General features: G+C 29.5%; 1 protein-coding gene across 1 annotated transcript in view; it reads left to right on the forward strand.

Moving 5' to 3' along the window:
- The window catches only part of LOC121124549 (uncharacterized), a 78604-nt gene extending 56711 nt beyond the window's left edge, over positions 1-21893 (forward strand). The window contains exons 4-8 of the mRNA XM_040719707.2: positions 3749-3884; positions 4802-4935; positions 16308-16412; positions 20380-20515; positions 21592-21893. Coding sequence (XP_040575641.1) covers positions 3749-3884; positions 4802-4935; positions 16308-16412; positions 20380-20515; positions 21592-21782 — 702 coding nt within the window. The 3' untranslated portion in view covers positions 21783-21893. The remainder of the gene's footprint in view (positions 1-3748; positions 3885-4801; positions 4936-16307; positions 16413-20379; positions 20516-21591) is intronic.
- Positions 21894-24837: the final 2944 nt, after the last annotated feature.

Genomic DNA, 24837 nt, shown 5'->3' on the forward strand with positions numbered 1-24837 from the left:
AAATTGTTTCAACGTTTTTAGAAGTAGGTTATGAGGCAGCCATAGCAAGAAACTTATCAGTTTTAATTAAAAAATCAATAATGATAAATAAAATGGACGAGGCCTTTGGAGCCACTAAAATGGCTTTTTATCTCATATCAATTATATATTTTAATGAAGAAATTTTAATGAAATGAAATCTTATTGGTTCAAAGATTTCCAAGAAGAAGCACTGAATTATCCCAACGAAATGTCAAAATTTAAATACTTTTTAATAAAATTGGCCTCTAAAAAATAAAATAAAAAATTTGTGTTTTTCCAAACCCAAAATTGGTTCAAAGAAAATTTACAAAAAAAGGCCAAACCCTTGAAAAAAAATTGAAGCCGCCCCTGATGACGTGGATTTTTTTGCAAATCCCATATTAAATAAATATTTATTTTATTGATTAAAGCTATCTTATGTCCTATTCATTATTAATCCTTTAAAATTTGTTAAATTTAAATACTTTTTAATAAAATTGGTTGAAATGCTGGGATGAACTATAATAATAAAATAAAAAATTTGAAAATGGTACAAAAAAAAGGCCAAACCCTTGCTAAAAAAAATTGTAGCAACTGCCGCCCCTGATTCATTCTTCCACTTGTTCTTAATGTTATACACATTAAAACAAAATAAGTTTAAATATTAAATATATCTATGAACATAGAGTACTTAAGAGATAAATATTTGTAGCCGTATTTAGAACAACTTCAAATAAGGGGATTATTAAAACGTACCGACATTTTTTCTTTTTTGATGAAACACTTTTTTTTTTTTACTATATTTTTAAAGAATAAAAAGGGGACAAATTTTGAAACAAATTTGTTGATTTAAAAAAAAAAATATAGCTACTTTAGTCCTCAAACATGTTGTTGTTTGAATTATATTGCAAGTTGTAGCGTCATTGAAAATGTTATTTTCATTTATGGGGAATAAAGGAAAATGACTGCACCACACATTGAAAACCACTGCTCCAAACAACTAACATTAGTTTGTAAAGATAAAAACATTATTTTTTTCTTTTTTGCTACAAAAACAAACGGATAGTAGATGTTTGCTTTATTTATACTTCTGAAAAGCTTTATTTATTCATAGCTGTATATATACTATTTAGGTATATATTAGTGCTGAGAACCAGTCCAATACCGATTTTTTTTTCGGTTCAGTCTTAAGTTATTTTTTAAAGCGATTTTGTACATTTTTTGTTTCAGACCGTGATCTCAGACAACAGGGTTGATATTCTTTAGTGGTACACATAATATTATTTTCAATCTAGAATGAATCACAGAAGAGTACTACAAGAAATCTTATCTCTCAACAGAGCAAGCTGAGACATTTTGAAAAAAGTAGAGAGGATCCTAAATTTTCTCAAGCCCAACAAAAATTTGGCCAAAGACTGCTCTTTTTTTGAGAAATTTTTTTCACAGTTGATGCCTCTGTGAATAAGCAAAACAGCTTACTGTTCACAACTGAACATCCTCAAAATCCCTCAGCTTCACTAAGACATTTTTTTTTAAAACAAAAAGTTCAACAAAGAAACATGGTCTTGGTAATGTGTAAAGGAAAGAGCAGCTCAATACAGATCCTTACTTCAAACATCTCGATATGAAATTGCTATCTTAGACCAGAAAAAAGTTTAGAGACAATTGTTTTCACTCATGACGGAGTTCCGTATCATTGCAGCACCGCTATGTAAAGGGCCTTCTTGAGAGACAACTTTCCTGGCTTTTGGGGCCTCAACATGTGGTTGACCTATCCTACAGATGTGAAACCTTTCGACTACTCTATCGAGGTGCGTCAAAAGGTACTTCTCCTCAATGTCCAATCTCTAGAGGCTTCCATCAAAAAGGAGTGTACCAAGCACGACTTTAACATCATAGTCAAGTTCTGCAAGGGATTTAGACCTAGTATTGAGGCAGTTATTTGAGCTGAGGGTTCGCATATTCAATAAAATTTATCCAATAACTATTTTCAGATGATTTAGTTAAATAAATGTCTTCACAAAAACCTCTTGTTTAAATTTTACTCTTGAAAAGTTGAAAGAAGTACAATTTGTACTACTAAATAAGATCAACTCTGTAAAAAAATACTGAAATCGTTTCAAAAACTTTAACCAATTTTTTCAACCTCAATCCATGGATTTATGCAACCCGTTTAACTTCATATGTTTTTAATTGTGAACCAAACATCACTTGATTATGTAGATAAAATTTTAATTGAGACAGAAACAACACGTATTTTTTTCGGGACCGATCCCAACTGAACTTCTTCAAACACCAAATAGGTTCCACTCACTATGAGCATAATGGTTTTAGAACAGTTTAGGAACTAATACGTATTTATGTATGTTATGATAGATATTTCAAACAGCATTAAATTTTCAGTAAAAAAAGGAAATAGAAAGTATTTGCCTTAAAATCAATGTGTCATTTTTTTTTTTTTTTTGTATTTTTAATTATTGTTATCTTTAAATATAAATATTGCCTTTACAGATACATGTATTTTGTGACAACATAAAAACAATCCTGAACATAAATTAAGAAATGAAGAAAATTCCAAGATTTTTTTACTTCATATTTACAGAGTGGTTCAGATAAATTGGGAAAATCTTTAAAGGCTTATAAGGAAGGAACTAGATGTTGTAGAATCATAAAAAGAATTATTTTTTGAAATCTACATTTAATGACAATCAATTATTTTTATGAAATCTGCCTTTCTTGATAACCTTGACCACACAGTACCCGGGTGATCTTGTGAGAATCCATAAGTGCCATTGTACGGGTAATATACTTCTTCTGGGTCTCCACAGACGAATGATACTTGAAACAGATCTCATGGTCCACCCTCCCCCAGAAATAAAAATTACGTGGGTTCAGCAGGCTCTTTGCAAGCCCAAAATTCTGGGTTAAAAATGAGAAAATTTTATGGCAAAGCCATTCTGTACTTTTTGGCGTTGTGGGCTAGTGCACTGTTTTATTGTAAGGTGTAATTTCTTCCCTGGGTTCCTCCAGTCATCCAGAGAAGGTAAATTTATAGTGTAAAACCAGAACCAGTTCAATGGATCTGCACGAGACAGACTGGGCCTACCAATGCTTCCAACGCCATCTGGAAAAGTTACAAAGAGAGTCAGATCTCAATTTATCTGGTCAGCCCTAATATTTCATTGACATATTTGAGTCAATTATAGGCTTTGTATTCAAATTAATGTGAAGAGTTCTAAGAACTTTTGCAATATTTTAGGTCCTTTGTTTGAGATTTGAGAGACTTACATTGGCCCCAATATAATTTTTTTTTTTTTTAATCTTTCAATTTCTCATTTTTTTAATTGTAACAATCAGTTTTGGTTACTTTAAGTGCAGTTTGCAGCGCATCCAAAAGATTAATAAGAATAATTTGTGCATGGAATTTGACAATAAATTGTTGAAGAAAACAAATGTAATCAACACTGAATTTTGAGAAAAATTTTAGTGTGATTTTTGGTCAAAAAATATTTTTTTACTATTGTATTTCTTCTCTTACATTTAGCATATTTATAATTCAAAAAATAAATTTTTACATAACATTTCCTCCCTCTAAAAACTAATAGCAATTTAATTATTTTTTAAACTCAGCAGAATATTGTGTAAGCCCCTAATTAGATGTAAAAGAAAAGTAGTATAATGTGTATTAGAGCGCCTATTTTCAAAGGAAAAAATAATTGTTTTTTTTCTTTTTTTGCACTATATATAGAAAGAAAGATCTTCCTCTAGAAAGGTGAGACTTAAAGTGGTCCGATGGTCTACAGAAGGAAATTATAAATGTGAAGTAACTGCAGGAAAGCCATACTACGACACCGTGGTTAATTCTTCCATAGCACGAATAGTAGGTAAGTACCATTCAGTTTCTAAATTTACATGGATCAATGGTTCTCAAAATGTATAGAATTTTTATGTGGAGGAGAAACAAGGGAAAGCTTTCTATTAAACATATCATACAATTTATTTATTTTTTACATAAAATTACAGAATGGATACCCAAGACTTGCAGTAGCACGGCTAAATTACGAAAAATATGATTTTTATAGAATCAAGAAAATTCAACTGAAAACCAATTTAAAATTTGTTCAAATACTAAATCAGGCTATATTTTTTATTCATCCTTCACATACAATAACAGCCTCGACACGATGGTGAAAGGTTAGGCAGCTCATGGCGATAAAGGTTGTGTCCATGGCGTCCATGTTATGCTGCCCCGAGAGCAGCTTGTATCGGATCTAAATTAGACGGTATGCGTGGCAGACATTCTTCTACAAGACACTTTAACTGTAAAGTCCAACGGATTAAGTTCAAGTCCGTAAGAGTGCACATGGATGTAGGACATCATATTGTTACAGCATACATTTTTGTTCTTCTTGGCTAAATGGGGAGGTAACATTTGGATTTTGTACGCAGTCCGGATAGAGATCCCAACGGTCTCTGCAGTCTTTTTGGCACTAACACCGGACCATAGACGATGAAAAATGCTTTGCCTTTCTTTTTGTTCCTCCCATATTTTAACATATTTCAGAGGCTTGTTTATTTTGTTTTTTTAATTAACCCTCGTAATTAAATGTATCGGTTATAAAAACGCCATTAAATGTTATTGCAAGTTTTGAGTCCACACCTTTCCTGTCAAAAATGGTTTAATTTAAATAATGATACTTGAAAATCCTTATATTTTAGCATACGTTATACAATCTAAAACGTTTAGAGACACTGACCTACATATATGACTTATATTTTGATCGCACGTGTATCTTTTTAGCTGCTCCACGTAGAGGACCTACAATCACTGGAAGAAGAGATCGATATACTAGTGGAGATTTGGTTGAACTAAACTGCTCTTGCAATTCCTCAAAACCAGCGACAGAATTGTCATGGTACATAAATTCTATTCAAGTAAGTCGATTATGTCTACACTTGTACATTTTTTTGCTGGATATGTAAAACATATCCCAACATTAGTAATGAGTAGCTTAGAACGTTATTTCTTTTTCTCCCTCTCAATCTTGAATATGAATGGCTAAATTATGCAAATAGCGTACCTAGATTGAAATAGTAAAAATGCCTAGAATGTTTTTGAAAGAGGGGAAGTCATGAAAAAATTTTCACGTATGTACAAAAAATATTATGGAGGTAATTTTGCTTCCAACAACGAAAAATTAATAAGTTTATTTACAAGGAAGAAATAATGTATTTTAAGTACATAATGTTGATACAATTTCTATATTTAAAAAAAACAAACAAAGACTAAGTTTTAGGAATAAATTAAAATTCCTTTAAATATAATTTCATAAGGTTTAATTAAAATAATTTTAATAAAGAGCTTTATAATTTATAGCTTTAAATTGTACATTAAAGAGAATATTACGAGTATGCAGCTTTATTTCATATTGTACATATATGAGCTTGTGAATAATAATTACCTATTATGATCACAGGAAATATCATAGGATATGATGATTTTAAAATATAGTTGTGGAAGTATTTAGAGCAAGTGAACTTTTACAACTTCAAGAATAAATAGATGAATTATAAAGGCAATAATTAAGTATATACAAACAGTAGGCTATTTAAAGCTTATTGAAAAATTCAGGAAGAGATAGAGGATCAACAAATGTGCCAATGTGATTTAAAGAATATCATAGATTATAATATAGAAAAATATTCAACGCATAATTTAAAAATGGAGATCAATTTTAAAAAATCGCATTTCTAAGGATTTTTTTTCATTTTGTATTTTTTATGTGATCCCGTTTTAAAATATTACAATTCTTTAATCATCGTGAATGAATTGTTTTTTTTTGTTTCTATCCTGTTATCTCATTCCCAACGAAGGAGTATACTTTACTCCTTATCGGGTTCTAGTAGTTTTCCAAGAATGAAATTTCCTCCTATATTCCATCTTGGAATTTGGAATCCAATTCGAGCATCTCTTAAAATGGATGATGAAGTTAGAAGTATCTTCCTTCGATTGCCTCAATCTTTCTTTTACGAGGCATAACGTCATGAAATTGGTATTGCAATCGGACAAATTAAGACTATAGTTATAACTCTAGGTTATCTTAACTCAAATTTGATATACCCCAATAAAAAAATGGGATCACTACAAAATGGAACAAAAATCCTTGGAGGTGCATATTCTGCGTATATATCTCCATTTTAAATTATACATTAAATATTTTTCTATATTATAATCTTTGATATTCCTCATCACTATGTATGATGAATAAGTCTTAAGTGTATAAGAAGAGTATCGATTTTCATCATTTTTCATTCTAAAAATAGAAATATATTGAGTTCTGAATAAGATACAAAATCAATAAAAACCCTTCTTTATGACAAAAAAACACTTTTATATAAGTTTTTACATAAGGTCTTATGGGGAAAAATTACTTTGAACGATATTAGTCCGGAATTACTATAATTCCATATATTTGAGATTTCAGATGACTGAGAGAAAAACTCGGATCAGTTTTGGAATTTACTATCATAAATAAATTCAATTATTGTCTTCATTTCATTGGTATATAAATTCGGGGGAAGACACAGACTAGTTGAAACTTTTATCTTTTGTGTAATTAGTCGGGAATAGTACAAATTAGCCATCTCATTTTTTTCCCGACAGAATATAGAACTTTTTAGTAAATATCAAACTAATAAAAAAACACTTGTGATGTATACTTTTCTAGTCATTTGCTTGAGAGTATGAAATACCTTAGTGCCCCCGTACGGTTCAGTTATGTTTTACTATCTTTTACTGAACATCATTTAATATTCAAATCCTTTTTCTAAATATTCCATTAATTTTGCAATTGTAATTATCAAATAAAATAATTGTTTGAGCATAGATCATAAATTTTAAATAAATTCTTATTTGAATATAATTTTTACAACATAAGTTTTGGGTTTCAACAAAATATAATTTGTTATTGTTATAGCAAAAAATTTTTTTTTTTTTGCTAAATATATATATATATGTTATATGAAATATTCATTAGTGTATGCGAATTTTTGGCATCAAAATGATACATATCATTTTTATGAGGTTGTTTGTATTGTAATATATATCAAAAAAGCAATAACACAGCAAATTTAAACTACTGTCATTTTTAACATTGAAAAACGAATAATCCTAGAAATCAAAAGTAAAAACAAAGGAACGACTTAGAAGCAAAACTATTAATTAAATTCACTGAAACTCGATTAAAAATTGTTAAATATACGAATTAATCTTGAACAAGATATCTAAATAACCACATACAATCTGATTGAACTATTCAGGAGCATACAGAAAAGTATTGGCAACCGAATGTAGATTCTAAGGAATAAGAATTTAGATTTGTATATGTAATTTCTCAGTTCACTAAAAAAGGTTGGGCTAGAATTGTTCTAGAGAAATAATTTATACGATATTTTAATAGCTAAAAAAAATAATAAAAAAGGATAATTTAATATCCATTGTCAAAATATGTTTTAAATTTTTTCCGAGCTTTTATGTTTTTCTGAGTTGTGTTAAAAACTCTATTTTTTTATAAATTTTAATCTAATTATTGAATAGTCTTTCGATAATTATTATTACCACTAAATTATTATTAAACTGCCAAAAACAAATATTTGTATTTCAAACATTTAATATGTATTTCATATTAACTTCAATACTTTTTAAACTGTTTTTTACTAAATAAAATTGCACATGTAGTGGGTCTACATAAAATTAATCTTTAACAAAAATCCAGAAAAAGAGAAAATCCCAATTAAATTTTTTACTTACTTACAATTATAAAAAGAAACTTATAGTCCATAAACATACATGAGTCAATTGTTGGTATTGTATTCAAATTTGAGTTAAGATAACCTAGAGTTATAACTATAGTCTTGAACATTTTTGTGATTAAGATATTGATATTGACTCCCCTATGAGCTTTCAAAAATATATACACCTATTTCTTATTTTTTATAAGTGACGATCCTTCACTTAATTAAAAGTTAGTAAAAAAATAAGGATTTTTTTTTAGAGTTAATTTAATTTTGATCCTGTATTTATTTTATTTTCATTGAGTAATACACAGATGTTTGACTATTTTGAACGAAAACAATATTATTTTTAAAAGAAATTTTTGTAATAAATCTGTCAAAAAAAGAGTCCAACTCATGAAAAAAAAGATATTACTTTAATTTCAAGTAACAGTTTAACTATAAGTAACGTGTTAATTTGTAGTCGGCAATTCAAAAGTAAACTAAAATGATTTTTCTCAAAATATCGTTTTCCTCCACTCGTCGTCGTCAATTTATATTAACAAATTATTTTTATGAACAACCAGTAATATTCCTTCTCAGGCAGTTATCATGGTACCAGTCTAGATTACTTATTTATACTGTAGTGTAAAGTACTACAAATGTAAAATATAAACGACTACAAAAGGTGGAATCAAAAGGAATTAAGAGTACATAAAGAAAGAAATTTTCAGCACACCGAGTTCACCAACTAGTAGTTTTATTTAACAACTTGTTCTTCATGGTACTACAATACACACTGTACTCGGAGGATTGTCTGCAGAAAAATTGCTTTCCGAAAAATTGCAATCTGCTTGCAATTATTCAACATTTATAGGAATTAATTTATTGACTTGTTCCATCTAAGAATCCGTTGATTAGGTCCCCATCTTGAAAAAAAGTCAAATTTCTTCCATTTTCCTTTGTTTTTTTCTTCGTTTTGCTTGTTGATTGTTAGAAATATCATATCTTACTTATTTTTTGTGAATTTATAAAAACTTTTCAAATGAAAATATTTCTTTGATTGATACAAATATTGAATCATATGTTTTTATTACAATTATCCATATTGTACTAATAAATTATATTTTTATCAAATTCATCCTCCTTTCTTGGTTTTGTCACACCAACAAGAATAAGTAAATCAATTACCAATCAAATTATAATGAAAAGAATATATGTTAAATGCATTTAAGATCCATGTATTAAGTACGCTGATAGACGTAGTTCATTAAATGTCAAATTGATTTTTACTTTTTTGTATTGAATTATATAATTAATGAGGTACTTATAAAAGAGCAAAACTGATTATCATTCGAAATGATTTTGATTATAGTTTTTGAAATGTTTTTAGTTTGTATATTTAGATAGTTTTAAGTTACCAAAATATTGATTGAGTAATCATTGAATCCAAAACTCATGAAATGTAAGATTTTTTGTGCCGTTGAGTTACATTTATGTTCAACATTATTTTATCCTTTTTATTTAAGTAAGTATTTTAAATAGTGAATACTTTTTGATAGAATGACAATGCAATTTAAAAAAGATGGTTCATTTTGACAATAGGGAATTTCTGTATAATACCTCATAATAGCTTGTAAATTTATTTATCATAACTTATTTCATTGCTAATGAAATGAATTGACAGTAATGAATCGAGAATAAAAAACTTTAGAACGTGTAATGTGTTAAATTTGTTAAGTATAAAAGTTTAGATATCTTCAATTAAAGAGCATAAATTTTGTTGTAATAGAAAGAAACGTCAACTCATGGACTCAAGGGTGATATTTTTAATATTTAAAATTGACAGATTTCTAATAAACCTTGTTAAAACTCCATTAAATGGCTTTATGAATTGCCATTGATTAATAGTAATGTTTGAAATAAATCAAACTAATATGTACCGTAAATCCTAAAAAATAGCAAGATTTGTATAAATATTTTTGATAGATTAGGAACAAAAAGTAGGATAATTAGAGATTTTTTTATTTATTGTAATAGTTAAATTATATACAGGAGCGCAAGTGTCTGTTATTCCATTAAAAAATGTAAAAGTCTTGTTCGAGAAAACTCTCCCTTATTATTGGATATGGAGGAGCCCTTGTTGATTTTATTGGTAAACTATTTAACTCTCAATCTAGAAAATCTAGGAGATTTTCAATGGAAATTTTTTGTCATACAATGAGGTCGTCCAATTTTGGGCATATTTTTTTTAAATTTCAGATTGAAAATTGATATCTTCAAAAAAAGTTATTTCGAGATTAACCGTGCTTCATTACCGAACTATCGAAGACACAAAGAAATCAAATCGAAATTTATCCTGAAATATCGGAGTTAACATCATATCGAGACAAAAGGTGCTCCTTGCTTTTCAAAATCGCAAAAGTTAGATATTTAGAAGTCACATTTTGTACGAGACGAAATCAACGAATTGTTAAAGAAAGGAATCCTACGATAATATTCTTCTAACTATTATTCTGCTATACACGTCGTTCCAAAACTGAAAGGAAGTTGTCTTCATTTTAAATAGGATGACGGCCCTTGATTGATATTCTCTCCCAAATATAAGAGATTTGGTGGCTAATCTAAAAAGTATGACTGTTATTAGTAAAATGAATTTTTACACAAACCGTATAACAAATACCTATAATTAGCACTTCTATAAATAAAACTGCAATCATTACGTCATTTGGCTTGCTTGAATATGTGAGGATGCCTTTTGGTCTTAAAAAAGCTGCTCAAACATTTCAGACACTCATCGATTCAATTCTACGAGGAATTCAAAATGTGTTTGTGTATCTTGATAATATCTCTGTCGCTTCGGAGTCGATGGATGAGCATTGGAAAACGTTGAACGCTGTTTCATCAAAACTTAAAACAGCTTGTATGATCCTGTGCCCTACAAAATGTGAGTTTTTTATAACGGTAGACTTTCTTGGACATTTCATCGAAAGGTTTTAGGTCTCTAGAATGTAAGGTAAAGGCAATCCAAAAAGTACCAACTCCTAAATCAAAAGATGAACTGCACAGATTTTTGGGCATGGTGCAATATTACTCTCACTTCATCAAAAGATGGTGTCAATGGACAGTTCATATGTACCCCATGTTAAAGAAAAATGTAAAGTTTCATTGGAATACCAAACATGAACACGCCTTTAAAAATTATTAAATTTTTTGTCTAAAAGTGCTCAACTTTCATTCAGAGATAGTTGATTTCTTTAGCCATGACGACTGATGCATCTGATACAGGGATGGGAGCTGTTATCGAGCAAAAGGTAAATGGGCACTGGCAACCTCTAGCTTTTTGGTATCGGCCTCTTTCAACGACACAACAGAAATATTCTAAGCTTGATACGGAGTTATTAATTGTTAAGGAAATCATCAAACATTCTGTATGGGCTTTGGATAGACAAGTTTTTTAAAGTTTACACAGCACAACCCTTTAGTCACTGCGATTGATATTTGCAATCCCTCCTGGACACCAAGGCAGTTCCGAACTTTTGCATTCATAGCAAAATTCAATTGTGATATCCAACACGTTTTTAGAAAATTACATCACACTGCAGATATTCTTTCTAGAAGTATAAATAAACTCACAATAGACCCAACCTTAATTGAAGTTATTATTGAGAATCAAAAGAAATAGGATCCTAATTTACTTAAACTTAAAATTAAATCTTCCTTTAAATACATTACAGAAACCCAACTTGCTGGTTTTGGCAATCTTGACGCATTCCGTGTCGATGTTTCCTCTTCAGAATTGCGTCAAAAAATCGTGCATTCTGTACACAAGGACAATCATCAAGGATTCAAAGAAAAGTTAAGGAAGGTTTCACTTTTTTATGCTTGTCCTAATTTGCGAGCCTGTGTCAGAAACTTCACAAGAGTGTTTAGTGTGTCAGAAACCCAAACCTTTCAAGACATCAAAACTAATGCCTTCTTCCGAACCTCCACCTGAAAGACTTTCCTTTATTCAAGTAGACATATTCGGTCCATTGCCACTAATTCAGGGACAGCACTAGGCCCTAACTATGATGGATCGTTTCACAAGGTGACCAAAAATGATACCTACTCCTAATATAACCTACAAGCAACAGAAAATATTTTTTTTAGTTGTTGGATTTCGAAGTTTGGAGTTCCAGAAACCATTGTGTCTGACGGAGGAACACAGTTCACAAGTTCATTATGAATGGATGTTTGCAGGGCACTTGGAATTGAAAGCAAGAATACAGCCTTGTATTATCCAGAGTCCAACGGACTCATATAACGTTTCACAGATCTTCTAATACCAAGTTTGTAGCACAAATGCTGAAAGAAAAAGAAGACTGGATCAATACACAACCTTTAGTTTTATGGGGATTGAGGAAGTCTGTACTAATAGACCCGGGTTCTAAATATTCACCTTTTCCATCACTCCCAGGTCTCTCGGGATGCATGCCCTTTAATTTCTTAAAATGCGTCCACATTTACTTCTGGCAACCTAAACGTCGAAAGTTTCTTTAAAAATTTTAGATAAAATAACACCCGTTTCTCTGAGACACTTTAATAAAGGGGCCATTAAGAAGCTATTAAAAAACACAATTTGTTTTTGTTAAAAATAACCCCATAAAAGAGTATCTTTCTCCAACTTTCTAGGGTCCGGTTAAGGTGATTGGGAGACACGATCGTTACGAATAAATTGAACTTTGGATCCAGAACTGACAATGTCTCGATAAATAGAGTTCTACCTGCATTTGGAGTTCCAAGTATCCTTAATGCGTCTCCGACTATAAGATGCCCAAGATCTACTGCTGGAGACAGATCTATTTGTTTATTTATCAATATTATTTATGACGCAGTTTATTGGGTATTACTAATTAGACGATCTCTTTACTAACTAAGTCGTTAAGGGGAGTAGTGTAGGAGTTCGGTTTGTATAGATGATATTATTTATTCTCATAGTAACTTTTATTCCTTTTCTATTTTTTTTTTTAATTTTCGTAAAAAGGAATGACCACTTTACTCAGTTAAAATTAAAATATTTAAATCTTAACATAACCATGTCTGTAGAACTTACTTTGTTTAGATGATAAAATATCCTTAAAAATAGAAATGTCAATATTTTATTTATTACCTTAACTATTACCCCTACATGGAACAAAATTTATAGGGTTCGGAAGCAAAACGTGGATTGTTAATAAAGGCTAATTACATAATTAAAAAAGAAAGATTTGTGATTTTTTCCTAAATATTCCAAATCTCCTGTCCTTTTAGCATAAGTAATCAATAATAAACATTTCTCAAATCTTTCATCATGAGTGAGCAAGAAGGTAGATGATATCAGACCTTCTGTTTGCCAAAATTGAGGTGGAAGAGATTATGGACATTGTGAAGTACTCCAGGAGCCTCATTTTTAAGGTGGCCAAGATGAAAAAGATTGGAAAAGACGTCTCAAGGAAAGAAAGATCATATTTATTTCTGTTTTCCCCTTATGGTTGATATCACAGTGAGCTGGAGCAGCAAAGTTTTGCAAAAAAATATACCATTAAAAGCTGTACATCTGACTTTCAGAGCCTGTTGAGAATCAAATATTCCATGCAAGAAACCTTAGTTATTAACTTTGCAATTTCTAAATGTGGTCAAAAATACGATTTTAAGCTACTTACAAAATGGTTTTTACAATTTTTAAGGTATTTTAAATTTACTCAAATTTTATTCTGGACCTCAATTTCATTTTCGGATTTGTGTTATCCTTATAATTATATAAGATTTGTTAACAAATTTAAAATATATATTGGGAATATTTGATTTTGACTCAGTATTCTAGAACTGTTGGTTAAAACTATTTAGTGACTTGTAGAAACTAAATTACAAATTCTGAGTATTGAATATGACAATTGTTTTGAGAACCCTATTCGAGTATTCCGAGTTACCTTTTTTATTTTGACAAAAATAACAAAACATGAACACTTTATAAATTGTTGAGAATAAAAGTTGCAAAGAAAAAATTTGACAAATCGTTTCTAAAATTTGTATATTAACATTTTTGAAATGTAAAACATTTAGCTCTTATTTATTAATGTACGCAAAATATTTATTTATATGGGGTAATGATAAAAACTATTTTTATTCCAGATATTTAGAGTTCCAGCTTCACTAATGAAAAGGTTTTCCTAGAGAAGGAAATATACATTATGTATTTGGACTTCAAAGAACATTTCTTGGTCAGATAAAGTACTTTTAATACTATAATGTTTACTTATACTTAATTTTTGCAAATCTATCTGACTAATTAAAGGAACATTAAAAAAACAATGCAACTCCAATGTGCAAACTAGCAACTGATTTTGGTTCTGTTTCTTCTCAATGGTTAGGACTTACTGTAAAGGTTACGACAGTTAAGCTATTTGAATAATTCCAGAAATAATAAAATGATTATGATGTTGATATGTCAACATTTATATCCTAAAAATGGAACTTGTTTTAATTTGGTTCAAGAAATAATATTTGTAGCTGTCATTGTAAAGAGGGAAAATGCATATTTTATACATGTCATTTGAATAATGATAAATATTTTGTAAATGTTATTATTTAATTAATTGTAAAATAATTGCAAAAACTTACTTTTTGCAGAAATGCATAAATGTATATGTAATTATATTTTATATTACTTAGTTACCATAACACAAATATTTAAATATGATATAATAAATTTTTTGAATAACTAGGAAGAATGCCCGGCATGGCACGGAGTTATTAGGAGTCGACAAGTCAAAACTTTACTAAATTACAAAACTTCATCTATAGAACACATTATTATTTTTCTATATTAAATATGTACTCTTCTTTTTTTTAAATAAAACACTGAAATTTAGCTAATCTCGCTTGTTGTTCAAAATGAATCTTCCATAGACAAAGATACAGACTTTCATATTTTATATATATAGATAGGGCAGCAAAACGCGGAGAGTTAATTAATTCTCATTGTATCAATACAATGAAAAGGTTTAGTCTTTATTTTTTGATATTCTGTTTGTAGCGTCCTTTTTACATAAGCTAACTATAATAATCGTTTAGTCGTTATATCATCATGAGCGAGCAACAATCAAAAAGGTAGTGCATATCAAAGTTCTTAGATGCTGGAAGTGATTTGATGAAGATTACGGAAATTATTAAATGTTCTAAAAGCCTGGTTTTTCAGTTAGCCAAGATGAAAAAAAATGAAGAAGACCTCTCCAGGATGTTAGGAAGTGGAAAACATAATTTAAAGAGGGATACCCATGAATCACCGTTCCAACAAATTCTCTATGGCTCCTAGGACCATTAGGACAACTATTAAGCGCAACTGGGAATTATTTTCTTTCACAAAGACCCCACTTCACCTTCTGACAGAGAGCGTGAAAGCCAGGAGGCTCGATAGGTGCAAGAAAGTCCTCACATGGATCATGGCAAATAGGTCAATGCTTCCAATTTTCTCAGACAAGAAGATTTTCGCAGTTGATCAACTCCAAACCCGCTGGAACGAGCACTGGCTTGCAGAAAAAAGATTAGAGGCCCTAAGGGTTTACCTCACCAAATATCCAGCCGAAACAATGGTTCTCGGCGTTGTAGCCTCTGATGGAAAGAAGATGACTGCGTTCTTTTTTAAGGCTGTACAGAAAATCGGTCAGGATGCCTACTATAATGTGTTTAGTTACACCATCTTGCCATGGCTGAAGACCAACTACCCGAAGGGTAAACAAGTGTGGACTCAGGACGGCGACCGCACTCATAGGTATACCAAGTGGCAAAAGTTCTGCACAGATAACATGAGATATGGCCCCTTCCTCACCAGATTGGAACCCACTGGACTTTTTTTTATGGGGGACTTTGAAGAGGGAAACTAATGGCACCTTACAGCCACTCGCTGAAGTCCTTCATAGTGGCTTCATGGAACAACGTGTGAGAGGAGTTTGTCATCAACTCCTGCATGGCCATGGACGTGTAAATGCAGTGATTGATAATTAAGAGGCCATATTGAGAGAAAAAAGTTTTACAAAAAATTGTTTACATGCTTTTTTTAAATTATTTTTTTTTCCCTATAATTGAAAATATAAAATTATTGAAGTATTTCTAAATCATTCTCTGTATTCCACGTTTCGCTGCCCTACCCTGTATGTACTTCTATTTTTTCTAATATGGCGTCTTTATCTACAAACACTCGTAGCTAAACCTTATCTAAATGCATATTAATTACTTTTTATTTCAAATAAGTACGCATTCTTTTGTTTTTAATATGATGGAAAGAGCTTTAGCTAGACATGCTTGTTATTTAAAATGAGTCATTCACAGATAAACAGAAAAATTTGACCATATCAGTATATAATCACTTATAAATTTAATGTCATTTCGTGACCTTATTCAAACTTTTACATAAATTATTTTGTTACACCTCAATATTTTAATTATGTAATTGTATAAAAAGATATCTAGATTTAATGTTAACTTATATGGGATTATTTATTTACTTATTACAGGCTGATAACTCAACACTAATTTATTATCCAATAAAGGAAGAAAGAGATGGGCGGAAAACATCTGTTTTAGGAATCAAATTCCGATTAAGAGAACATTTTTTCAGTGTAAGTATTTCGGATGCATGTGGATGTACATATATTTTAAATCCTTTTGGGATATTCTTAAAGCTATCAGATTTTGTCAAGTTTGAGTAATTGAGCATTGAGTTGAGTCAAATATGAGTTTTCGAGCATAGAGTTGCATCGAGTCGGAGTTCAAGTTAAGGTGTCCAGGGAAATGAAGAACTTTTTCTTTGATTTTATAAACTCTAAGCTCAAAAATCAATTCAATTTAACTACCTCAAAATTTCCCAATTAGACAAAAGAAAAAATCTCCTCCCAAAAATATATCAGCAAAATTTATAATTAATTACTCAATAAAAATTGAGTTTTGATCATTCAAGTATAAACAAAAATTAGGTGTTCCCGAAATTTGAAGAAAATTATTCAATTTTGTAAAGTTATTTTTTTTTAATTTTTTCTTTCATCAAGTAAATTATCTAATTAGTTTTGATCATTTTAGTATCCATTATTAATTTAATACATGATTAAAATTTTAGTTAATATTATTTCAATAGCCCACAGTGTTCATATAATTATACAAAACAGATGTTTTAGGCTGGCTCTTATTATATACTTAAATAATCAATATTTATATTTTCATTTTCTCACTCTCGCTCAATAAGTTCCAGGAGACAAAAATATTTATACGTGTCATAAATGAAAACATCATAGAGCCCTTAGTTCTTAAACTTCTGGCTTAAATTTCTCAATATTTGATGACTTTTTTTATTTTTAAAGACAAATGAAACTTAGAATAAATTAAAATTCATCCGCAACCAAGGAAAGAAAAGTGCACCAAATTATGGTTCGTTTGTATATGAAGTTCTTTGTAAACAATACATATAAAACTTATTTAATTAATCACATTAGAAAGTTAAAATTTTGAAGCTACTTAACCACTAAAGTTATGAAATGTATTTGCGCCCAAAGACAATGTTATGTTTATAGAAAAAAATTATATGTATCTAAAAAAATCGTATAGTATTTCAATATAGGCCAAAACATTCAGAAGGAAGAACTGCCATTAGATATTAATTAAAGTCAAAAATATTTAGACCAGTGAAGTTTTATTATAAAGGGAACAAAATAATATTAACCCTCAAACGATATGTGTACAAATTTTTCAGCTGTGAGATATAGTGTGAAGCAGCTTTTGTTATTGTTAAAAAAAATGAATAAAATAGAATTTCGTTTGTTCATAAGGCAACATTATTGAGACTCTCCACTACCGAAATTAAGATTAAATAAAATAGTTTTCTAAATTTAAACAAGGCAAAGTGAGTGTCAAAGATGACGGACACAGTAGGGTATCTGAAAAAAGCAGACACGTTTTCCTTTTTTCAAATCTCTAAAGAATGTTCACTTAAAAAAAGAACTCAGAGGAAAAGAACAGGCAATTACGATACTGAGGTCTATATTTGGACTAAAAGGAAATCGTACTATGCAAAAGGCATCAGAAATTTAAATTTACCCCTATAATCGTACCCTTACAGGTAACTATCTTCATTAGAAAAATAGAGTTTTGCAAATAAATGTGTTTCACTGTATTAGCATACGAACATTTCAGCCAACCTGCTATTAAGGGACTGGAAAAGGAGATAAAAATGTAAGAATCATATTTTTTGATCATTTTTTCATTTTTTGTTTTTGGCAATTAAACGCATGATTTACTAATGTCCTTTAATAGACTAATTTGTATTTCATTTAATATATATAAATATCTGCAAAAGTGAACAAGCTAGTTTTTGTTATGAAAAAAAAAAAATTATTTTCAGTTACATAAGATAACAATAAATGTTGTTTTTTTTTTTTTTTTTTTTTTTTAATACTTTTGACTACAATGTTTAAAGTGTTCGACCTGAATGACATTAAGTTTTTGTTTATTACTGTTTCTTAATTATATAAAAAAAAACTTATCTCATTAAATTATTTTAAGTTTTATTTTTGACTAATAAAACTTAGTCATAGTTTATTTTTATTTTCCTTTTGCATTTCAACCTTTTTTTATTTTTATAAATGCTTCATTTGCATAATTTTTATGCTCAACTTTAAATGTTTAACTATTTTCTAAGTCTGATATAAAATTTTCATTCATGAAGGGATATAATGATTAAAACTGTTGTAATCAGTCGTTGCATGAAAGATACTTGAAATCAAATCAATTAATTCATTATCAAACAGACATATACAATGCCGTGTCAATATTTTTAAATTGGAATTTTTGTTTAAAAAGAAGCCGGTTTATAAACTTTGAAAAAAAAACCTCAAAATTCATACATGATAATGTTTAGTTGTATGCTGTGAAGTGCCCTTTCAGACCCACTAAGAATTGAAAAGAAAATCAAAGATAATTATAATCGATTCTTGATCTCTTTCACCATATTTGAACTAATTATAATTATCTTTAATAATAACTTCAATAGGTTATCCAGAATTTAATGGAGCACTGGTGTCCCTATGGGTGTGAACGGTATTTATTTTATTTTGTATAGATACTAAAATTACGGAATGAAGTTGAATTGCTAACATACTTTAATTATTTTAATATACTTATTATTTTTAATTCAATGAAGTAATAATATTACTACTTACTTTTTACTATTTACGGCTTTAAATGTGAAACATAACGATTTTGCTTGCAGAATGAGCACATTTTTTTCTTTTTTTATCAAACTTCGGTAGATGTCCACTATGATTGCCTTATAACATATACATTTTTTATTTTCTATGGTCTAGAAGATTAGGTTGCTTTCTTACACCTTACATAGTATTTAATCAGACTCATGTCAATTACAACTCTGAAGTCAAGAACCAATATTTTCTTGATATTTGATGTTATACACGATATAGCATACCCTTTCTAGAAAATCGAAGAAGACTCTTCGATAAAATTGGGTTGATAACTGACTATTAGTGGTACGAAGTAGTTTCTTGATTTATGAGACTGTCAATGTCTTTTTCATCAGCACTGTCTGTTACGTCTAAAAGGCTATAATTTTTTTGACTAATAGTGCTGCCAAAAAAGTTAAAATATCTTATTATTTGTTTGTTTTTTCAATGTATGAACAACTCTACATTCAATAATAAAATATTTAAAAAAGCATTTGTATTTATATGTATTACTTTCTAATCTATCTACTAATAAAGAGTACTTAAAATAAATACTCTAAAGGACAAAAACCAAAAATCCATGTCTCATCCTAAACAAATTTAGATGACTAATAAAAAGAAAAAAAAACTATCTTTCAACCCCAAAGGGAAATCAGTGTCCCAACAATTTTAAACTAGCATAACATTTTCATATCTCATCAAAACATGGCAAAATTTTCAACAATTACTCCTTATACCATACAAATATTAAACAATCAATTTAAAAAACATAAATTATCCATATGATAGATAAAATGTTATTTTAATGAATTCCAAAAAATACCAATATTTGAAGACTTATATAGGACAAATATAAAGTCCTATAATAAAATGTTTTTTATAAATTTCAGAGATCTACTATTACTTTCTCTAATAGTATAAGAATATCTTAAATATAATAAAAGTTAATTCAAGGACAAAAGAATGAACATACGGAACACCAGTGTCCCGTCAACGCCAAGAGGCTCTAGGAAGACGGTGGTACAGTATTTTCTTTTATGAAAAGATTGTATCAAAAATGATTCAAACTGTTTTTCAGTGTTTTAAATGAGTAGTTTTACGAACCAATTTAAAAAATACTTAACAAATAATAGTTAATACACACTAGAAAGACTCACGGTGGTATAGAACCTCCATTCGGTGACTGATCCTAAACTGATCCTACAAATGTTTCGAAACTATGATGGCCAATAAAAAAATAATACATGAATTTGTTCGGATCAAAATAGTAACAATGCAAGTATTAACTTGCCACAAAACATTCTTCATTATGATGACTTTTCAATTTCTGCTTTCATCGACTTTTTAACTTAAATTTCAGAATCGACCTGATGTAAAAATTAAATGTACAGCAATGTTAAGTCCAATTTATTTAAAAAGCTCGGAAGTGAGCCTAGAGGTGAAGCTACCACAAAAAGCACCTGCTTTAGAAAGCCGGGAAAAGAATAACATTGACAGTAAGTATTGACCTTCTGTTTTTAATTATATTATTGGTATATGTGGTTCGTCAACAACAATAAAAATTAAGAAATCAATTTTTATTTTTGATTTTCATACAGAGTGGGAACTTAAAACTTGGAATAGCATTACTAAATTAAACGTGATTTTTTTTAAATCAAGAAAAGACAACTCAAAACCAATTTGCAATATGACTAAATACTATATTTAGCTATATTTTTTATTCTATATGTCCTCCATCATGACGAGCATTAACAGTCTTGAACCACCGGCGAACAGATTGACAGATATTGCCGATGAAGCCCATGTTCTATGCAAAATTTGGATTAAAGCTGCGGCAGTCATTCATCTCCAAGATGTCCGAAACTTCAAGGTCTTGGGGGTTAAGTTCAGGGATGAACGAGGGCCACATGAAGAAGGCCAGAAGTCAACATTTTGATACGGCAGAAGTTTTGGTTCTACTCGGATGTATGGGACCTTAACGGACTTCTGGATTTAGATCCCAACAGTAATGACAGCCTTATCAGTACTGAAACAGGCGCAATAGAATTTGCACTCGCGTTGCTTCTTTTGTTTTTACTCCAAAATATTAATCCTTGTGATTATAGGATAAAAACAAAAATTGTTTATTTTGGTTTCAGCTGTCCTTTAATTGCACAATGAAACCTTATAATTACAAATATTGGGAATAAAATATAAATTAAATGCTACTTTAAGTTTTGAGTCCCAATTAAAAACATAATTGAGTCAATTTTAAACTTCATATTCAAATTTATTGGATGAGTTAAGATATCCAAGACTTTTATTAATATTTTATTGAAGGAACTTAATTTGATCCAAATATGACGCCTTTCAAATAAAATCTATTAATTTACCTTTCTCTTCTTGTAATAATCCATTTTGACTAGAGTAAGTGCAATTTTCGGAGCCTCAAAGAGTTAGTAGTAATAATTTATTTATATAAATTGACTATTGTAATCTACAATCAACTTCGGAAAAAATCATTCTAGCTTTCTTTAGTGTTGACGTACCACATACATATATTCGAAGCATTCAATATAATATTATTTTATAGGCATCTACAGTGGTCTTGTTGAGATAGTAGATGATGACAAATACTCCTCCCTTCCAAAGTCAAAGAATAAGGAACCAACAGATGACAAGAATATTGTTAATGGTTTCAAATTTCATTTCAATTACGCCTTTCACATTCATTGTTGTATCCCTTTGTGTATTGCTTGCTTTCTATGTCTTAGTTTAACCTAATAGCACATTGAATATTTATTTAATTTTCCAAATAACAATATATATCTTTCACGTTTTATATAATCAAATATAAAATTTATAAATACATACGTGAACTTATATTAAACCATATATAGAAATAGTTTTATTTGGAGCAGAAAAGATCTGAGATTGTATCAAACCATATAAATAGAACAAAAATGTTTGTACACACGAATCAAACTTTATTAATATAGGTGAATTTCTTATCGGATTGGATAAATAAGAGGTATATGTAAAGTGGATATATGTATTTTAAGAGCATCCTGGGAAAAGGACTGGATCCCACCTACGACCCAAGAGGAAGAAAATTAGTCAAATAAACAGCTTTTACAATAGTATAATGATTTATATTTATAGACTGATATAAGATATCAATTATGTAAGTGGTAGCTATTGTATTATTTAAGAAGATACGAGGAGGTGATAAGTATAAGAATTACAATTCCTATAAATACACTACGAGGTAAATCACCCCTTCGATGGGCATATATCTAGGATGAAATAAATTGATATATTTCATGCGTTTGCGTGGGACCAACTCTATAGAAAGGTTTCAGGTCCTACATGATATCGGATACAGATCGAACTTCATTCCAACCAGATACTACAGTGTTGTTTTCATTTAATGTACATTAATGAATATAATTCATAAAAAACTATTTTTCTAGAAAATAAAAAATAATTCATTTACATATTTGACATATCTATATAATATATTAACAATACTTATTTATCATAATGACCTTGATATATAGGATTAAAAAGTGGAATTCCATGTATCTATATATTAAAAATCATTTTCGGCGAAATGTACCAAATGTTCCTTTGGTGAAATATCCGTTTGCAAATTGTCATTCGTAGAAATGTGTTACATCAAAAAATGTTTGTGGCCAATTGTGGAACAGTAAAAAATATCCTTTTGGTAGTTTTTTAGAAAAATCAAAAATTAGCTGGGCCGCCCTAAAAATTTGATGAATTTTTTGGGAATAGAGTGCCTAAGTTGTAATTACTAGAAATTATATGTGTTACTTTAGGTCGTCCATGATTACGCTACATATAGTTAAATGTTTCCTCCTGAACAATTAAATAATAATGATACCAGCTATGAAAAATGAAAATACAATGTTGAGATTGCAATTATAAAAACCCTCGTGCTGGGCTAAGATCATATTATTTTAAACTCTACATAAGCAATAGTTGCACTACTATACAACAATTTGATTACTTTTCGGGAAATGTCTACGTAGTTTGAAGCTTTAACATTCAAAAACTATAGGAAATTATAAAGAAAATATTTGAGCCATTTTAAGGAATAATATGGGGTCGTTCCTACGTCAAATCAATCACTCGAGAGACAGCAACATCTTCTATTTTTTTGAAATTTGGCATATAGCTTAATATTAAATAGAAAATCAAAAATCTAAAAAATTTAGTCTTGTTTGAACTCCATGTCAGGAGTAAGAGGCTCCAAAAGTTCATGTTACCTTTCTTCTAAATAGACCCAATATCAGTTGGTAGTTAGACCATTTTCCCAACTATTTTTATACCATATTAGTTGGGAATTGTTCACAGCATAACAAGAGCCAATCCAAGTTCAATCAATCAACATTCAAAGCAATGAATAGGGAAAAAGAACTGGAAAAATTTGTAGATGAAAAGATATACAATGTATATTCTTGTGTAAACGAGGTGTTTATATTGCCTCTTAAGAAAAATGCGGTCCCTCTATTGTTTATCAATTTCTTATAGAAAAACCATATTATAGCTAAACCCTTTTCATATTAAAAAATGATATTGCTTATTTCTGGCTATTTGGATCTGAGATAAATATAAGTTTTATCATAATAGAGCAATTCCACGCCAAATTGATCAAAAAATGGGCATTTTTCTACTGAGCCATCTCCATTTTTTTCTTAAATTTAGCATTTAAATATTGAATAGAAACTCAAAAATCTAAAAATTGAGTCTTCTTTGACTTCCATATCAGGAGTTAATTGTTGCCTTTTGTAATTACTGTTGGTTTTTTGCCTGTTTGCTAATTAGAATTATCAAACAAATGAATATAAACTTATTCATGTGGTTGATGAGAAAAATAGTATCATAAGAATAGATAGTTAAAGGCAAAGTTAGTTTTCTTTTCATTAATACTCTAAAAAGAAGAAGCTTTCACACTATCTGACTAATAAAGTTACCACAAAATAATATATTCTACTCCCTACACAACAATTACATTATTAAGTTTTCGTCTTGATTTTAATATATAAATTAATAAATGAATAGTGTAGTGTTAATTATATTCAATGAATATTCTCAACCTTATCTTCAGTAGTGTTGGAGTTATAAATGGTTTATTATTATTGATGGAGAGAGAAACACCAGTGCGTACATGAAAGAGAATGAGTGTCATTTTGATAATATCCGATTGAGAAGTAATTCCCTTAGAACAAGATTGTACATACTGAGAACGTTACAAATGTACCAGTTCAGCCTCATTAAGCAAATATATATAAAAGGTTATCCAAAAGTGTAAAAGATACGATACATATAAACTTTGACACAATAATATCTTTTTTTATCTATTTACAATTTGATTGGTTGTAAAAAAATCTAGGTTAAATACTCCTTCTTTACAAAAAAAAAAGTAAGGTTTTATTTTTATTTTTTCTCTAGATGTATAATTTTAGAAAAATGTAGAAAATGGTTACCTTGCAGTTAAATCACTGCACAAATAATTCGGGGTTTGAGACCGTCAATTAGTCTCAGTTCCTTAAAACATATTATCAAAAAGATTCGAGAGACTATAAATATTGATGAGCAGGGTCGAAGTTGACGACCAAGGTCAGCTAGCAATCCGTAAAATGTATGGAATATCTGAGCAAAAGTTAACAAGAACAAGGACTTTGACGAGTCCCAAAATTCATAAGTATTAGGGATGAATTTTGCAGGCTGAGAATGTCATCTTTTCGAATGAAAATAAATAGCAACTAGATTCAAAATTCAAGCTACACAATTTCCGAATCTAGGCATCTTCATT

The sequence above is a fragment of the Lepeophtheirus salmonis genome, chromosome 9 (assembly GCF_016086655.4).
Source record: "Lepeophtheirus salmonis chromosome 9, UVic_Lsal_1.4, whole genome shotgun sequence".
NCBI classification, from domain to species: Eukaryota; Metazoa; Arthropoda; class Copepoda; order Siphonostomatoida; family Caligidae; genus Lepeophtheirus; species Lepeophtheirus salmonis.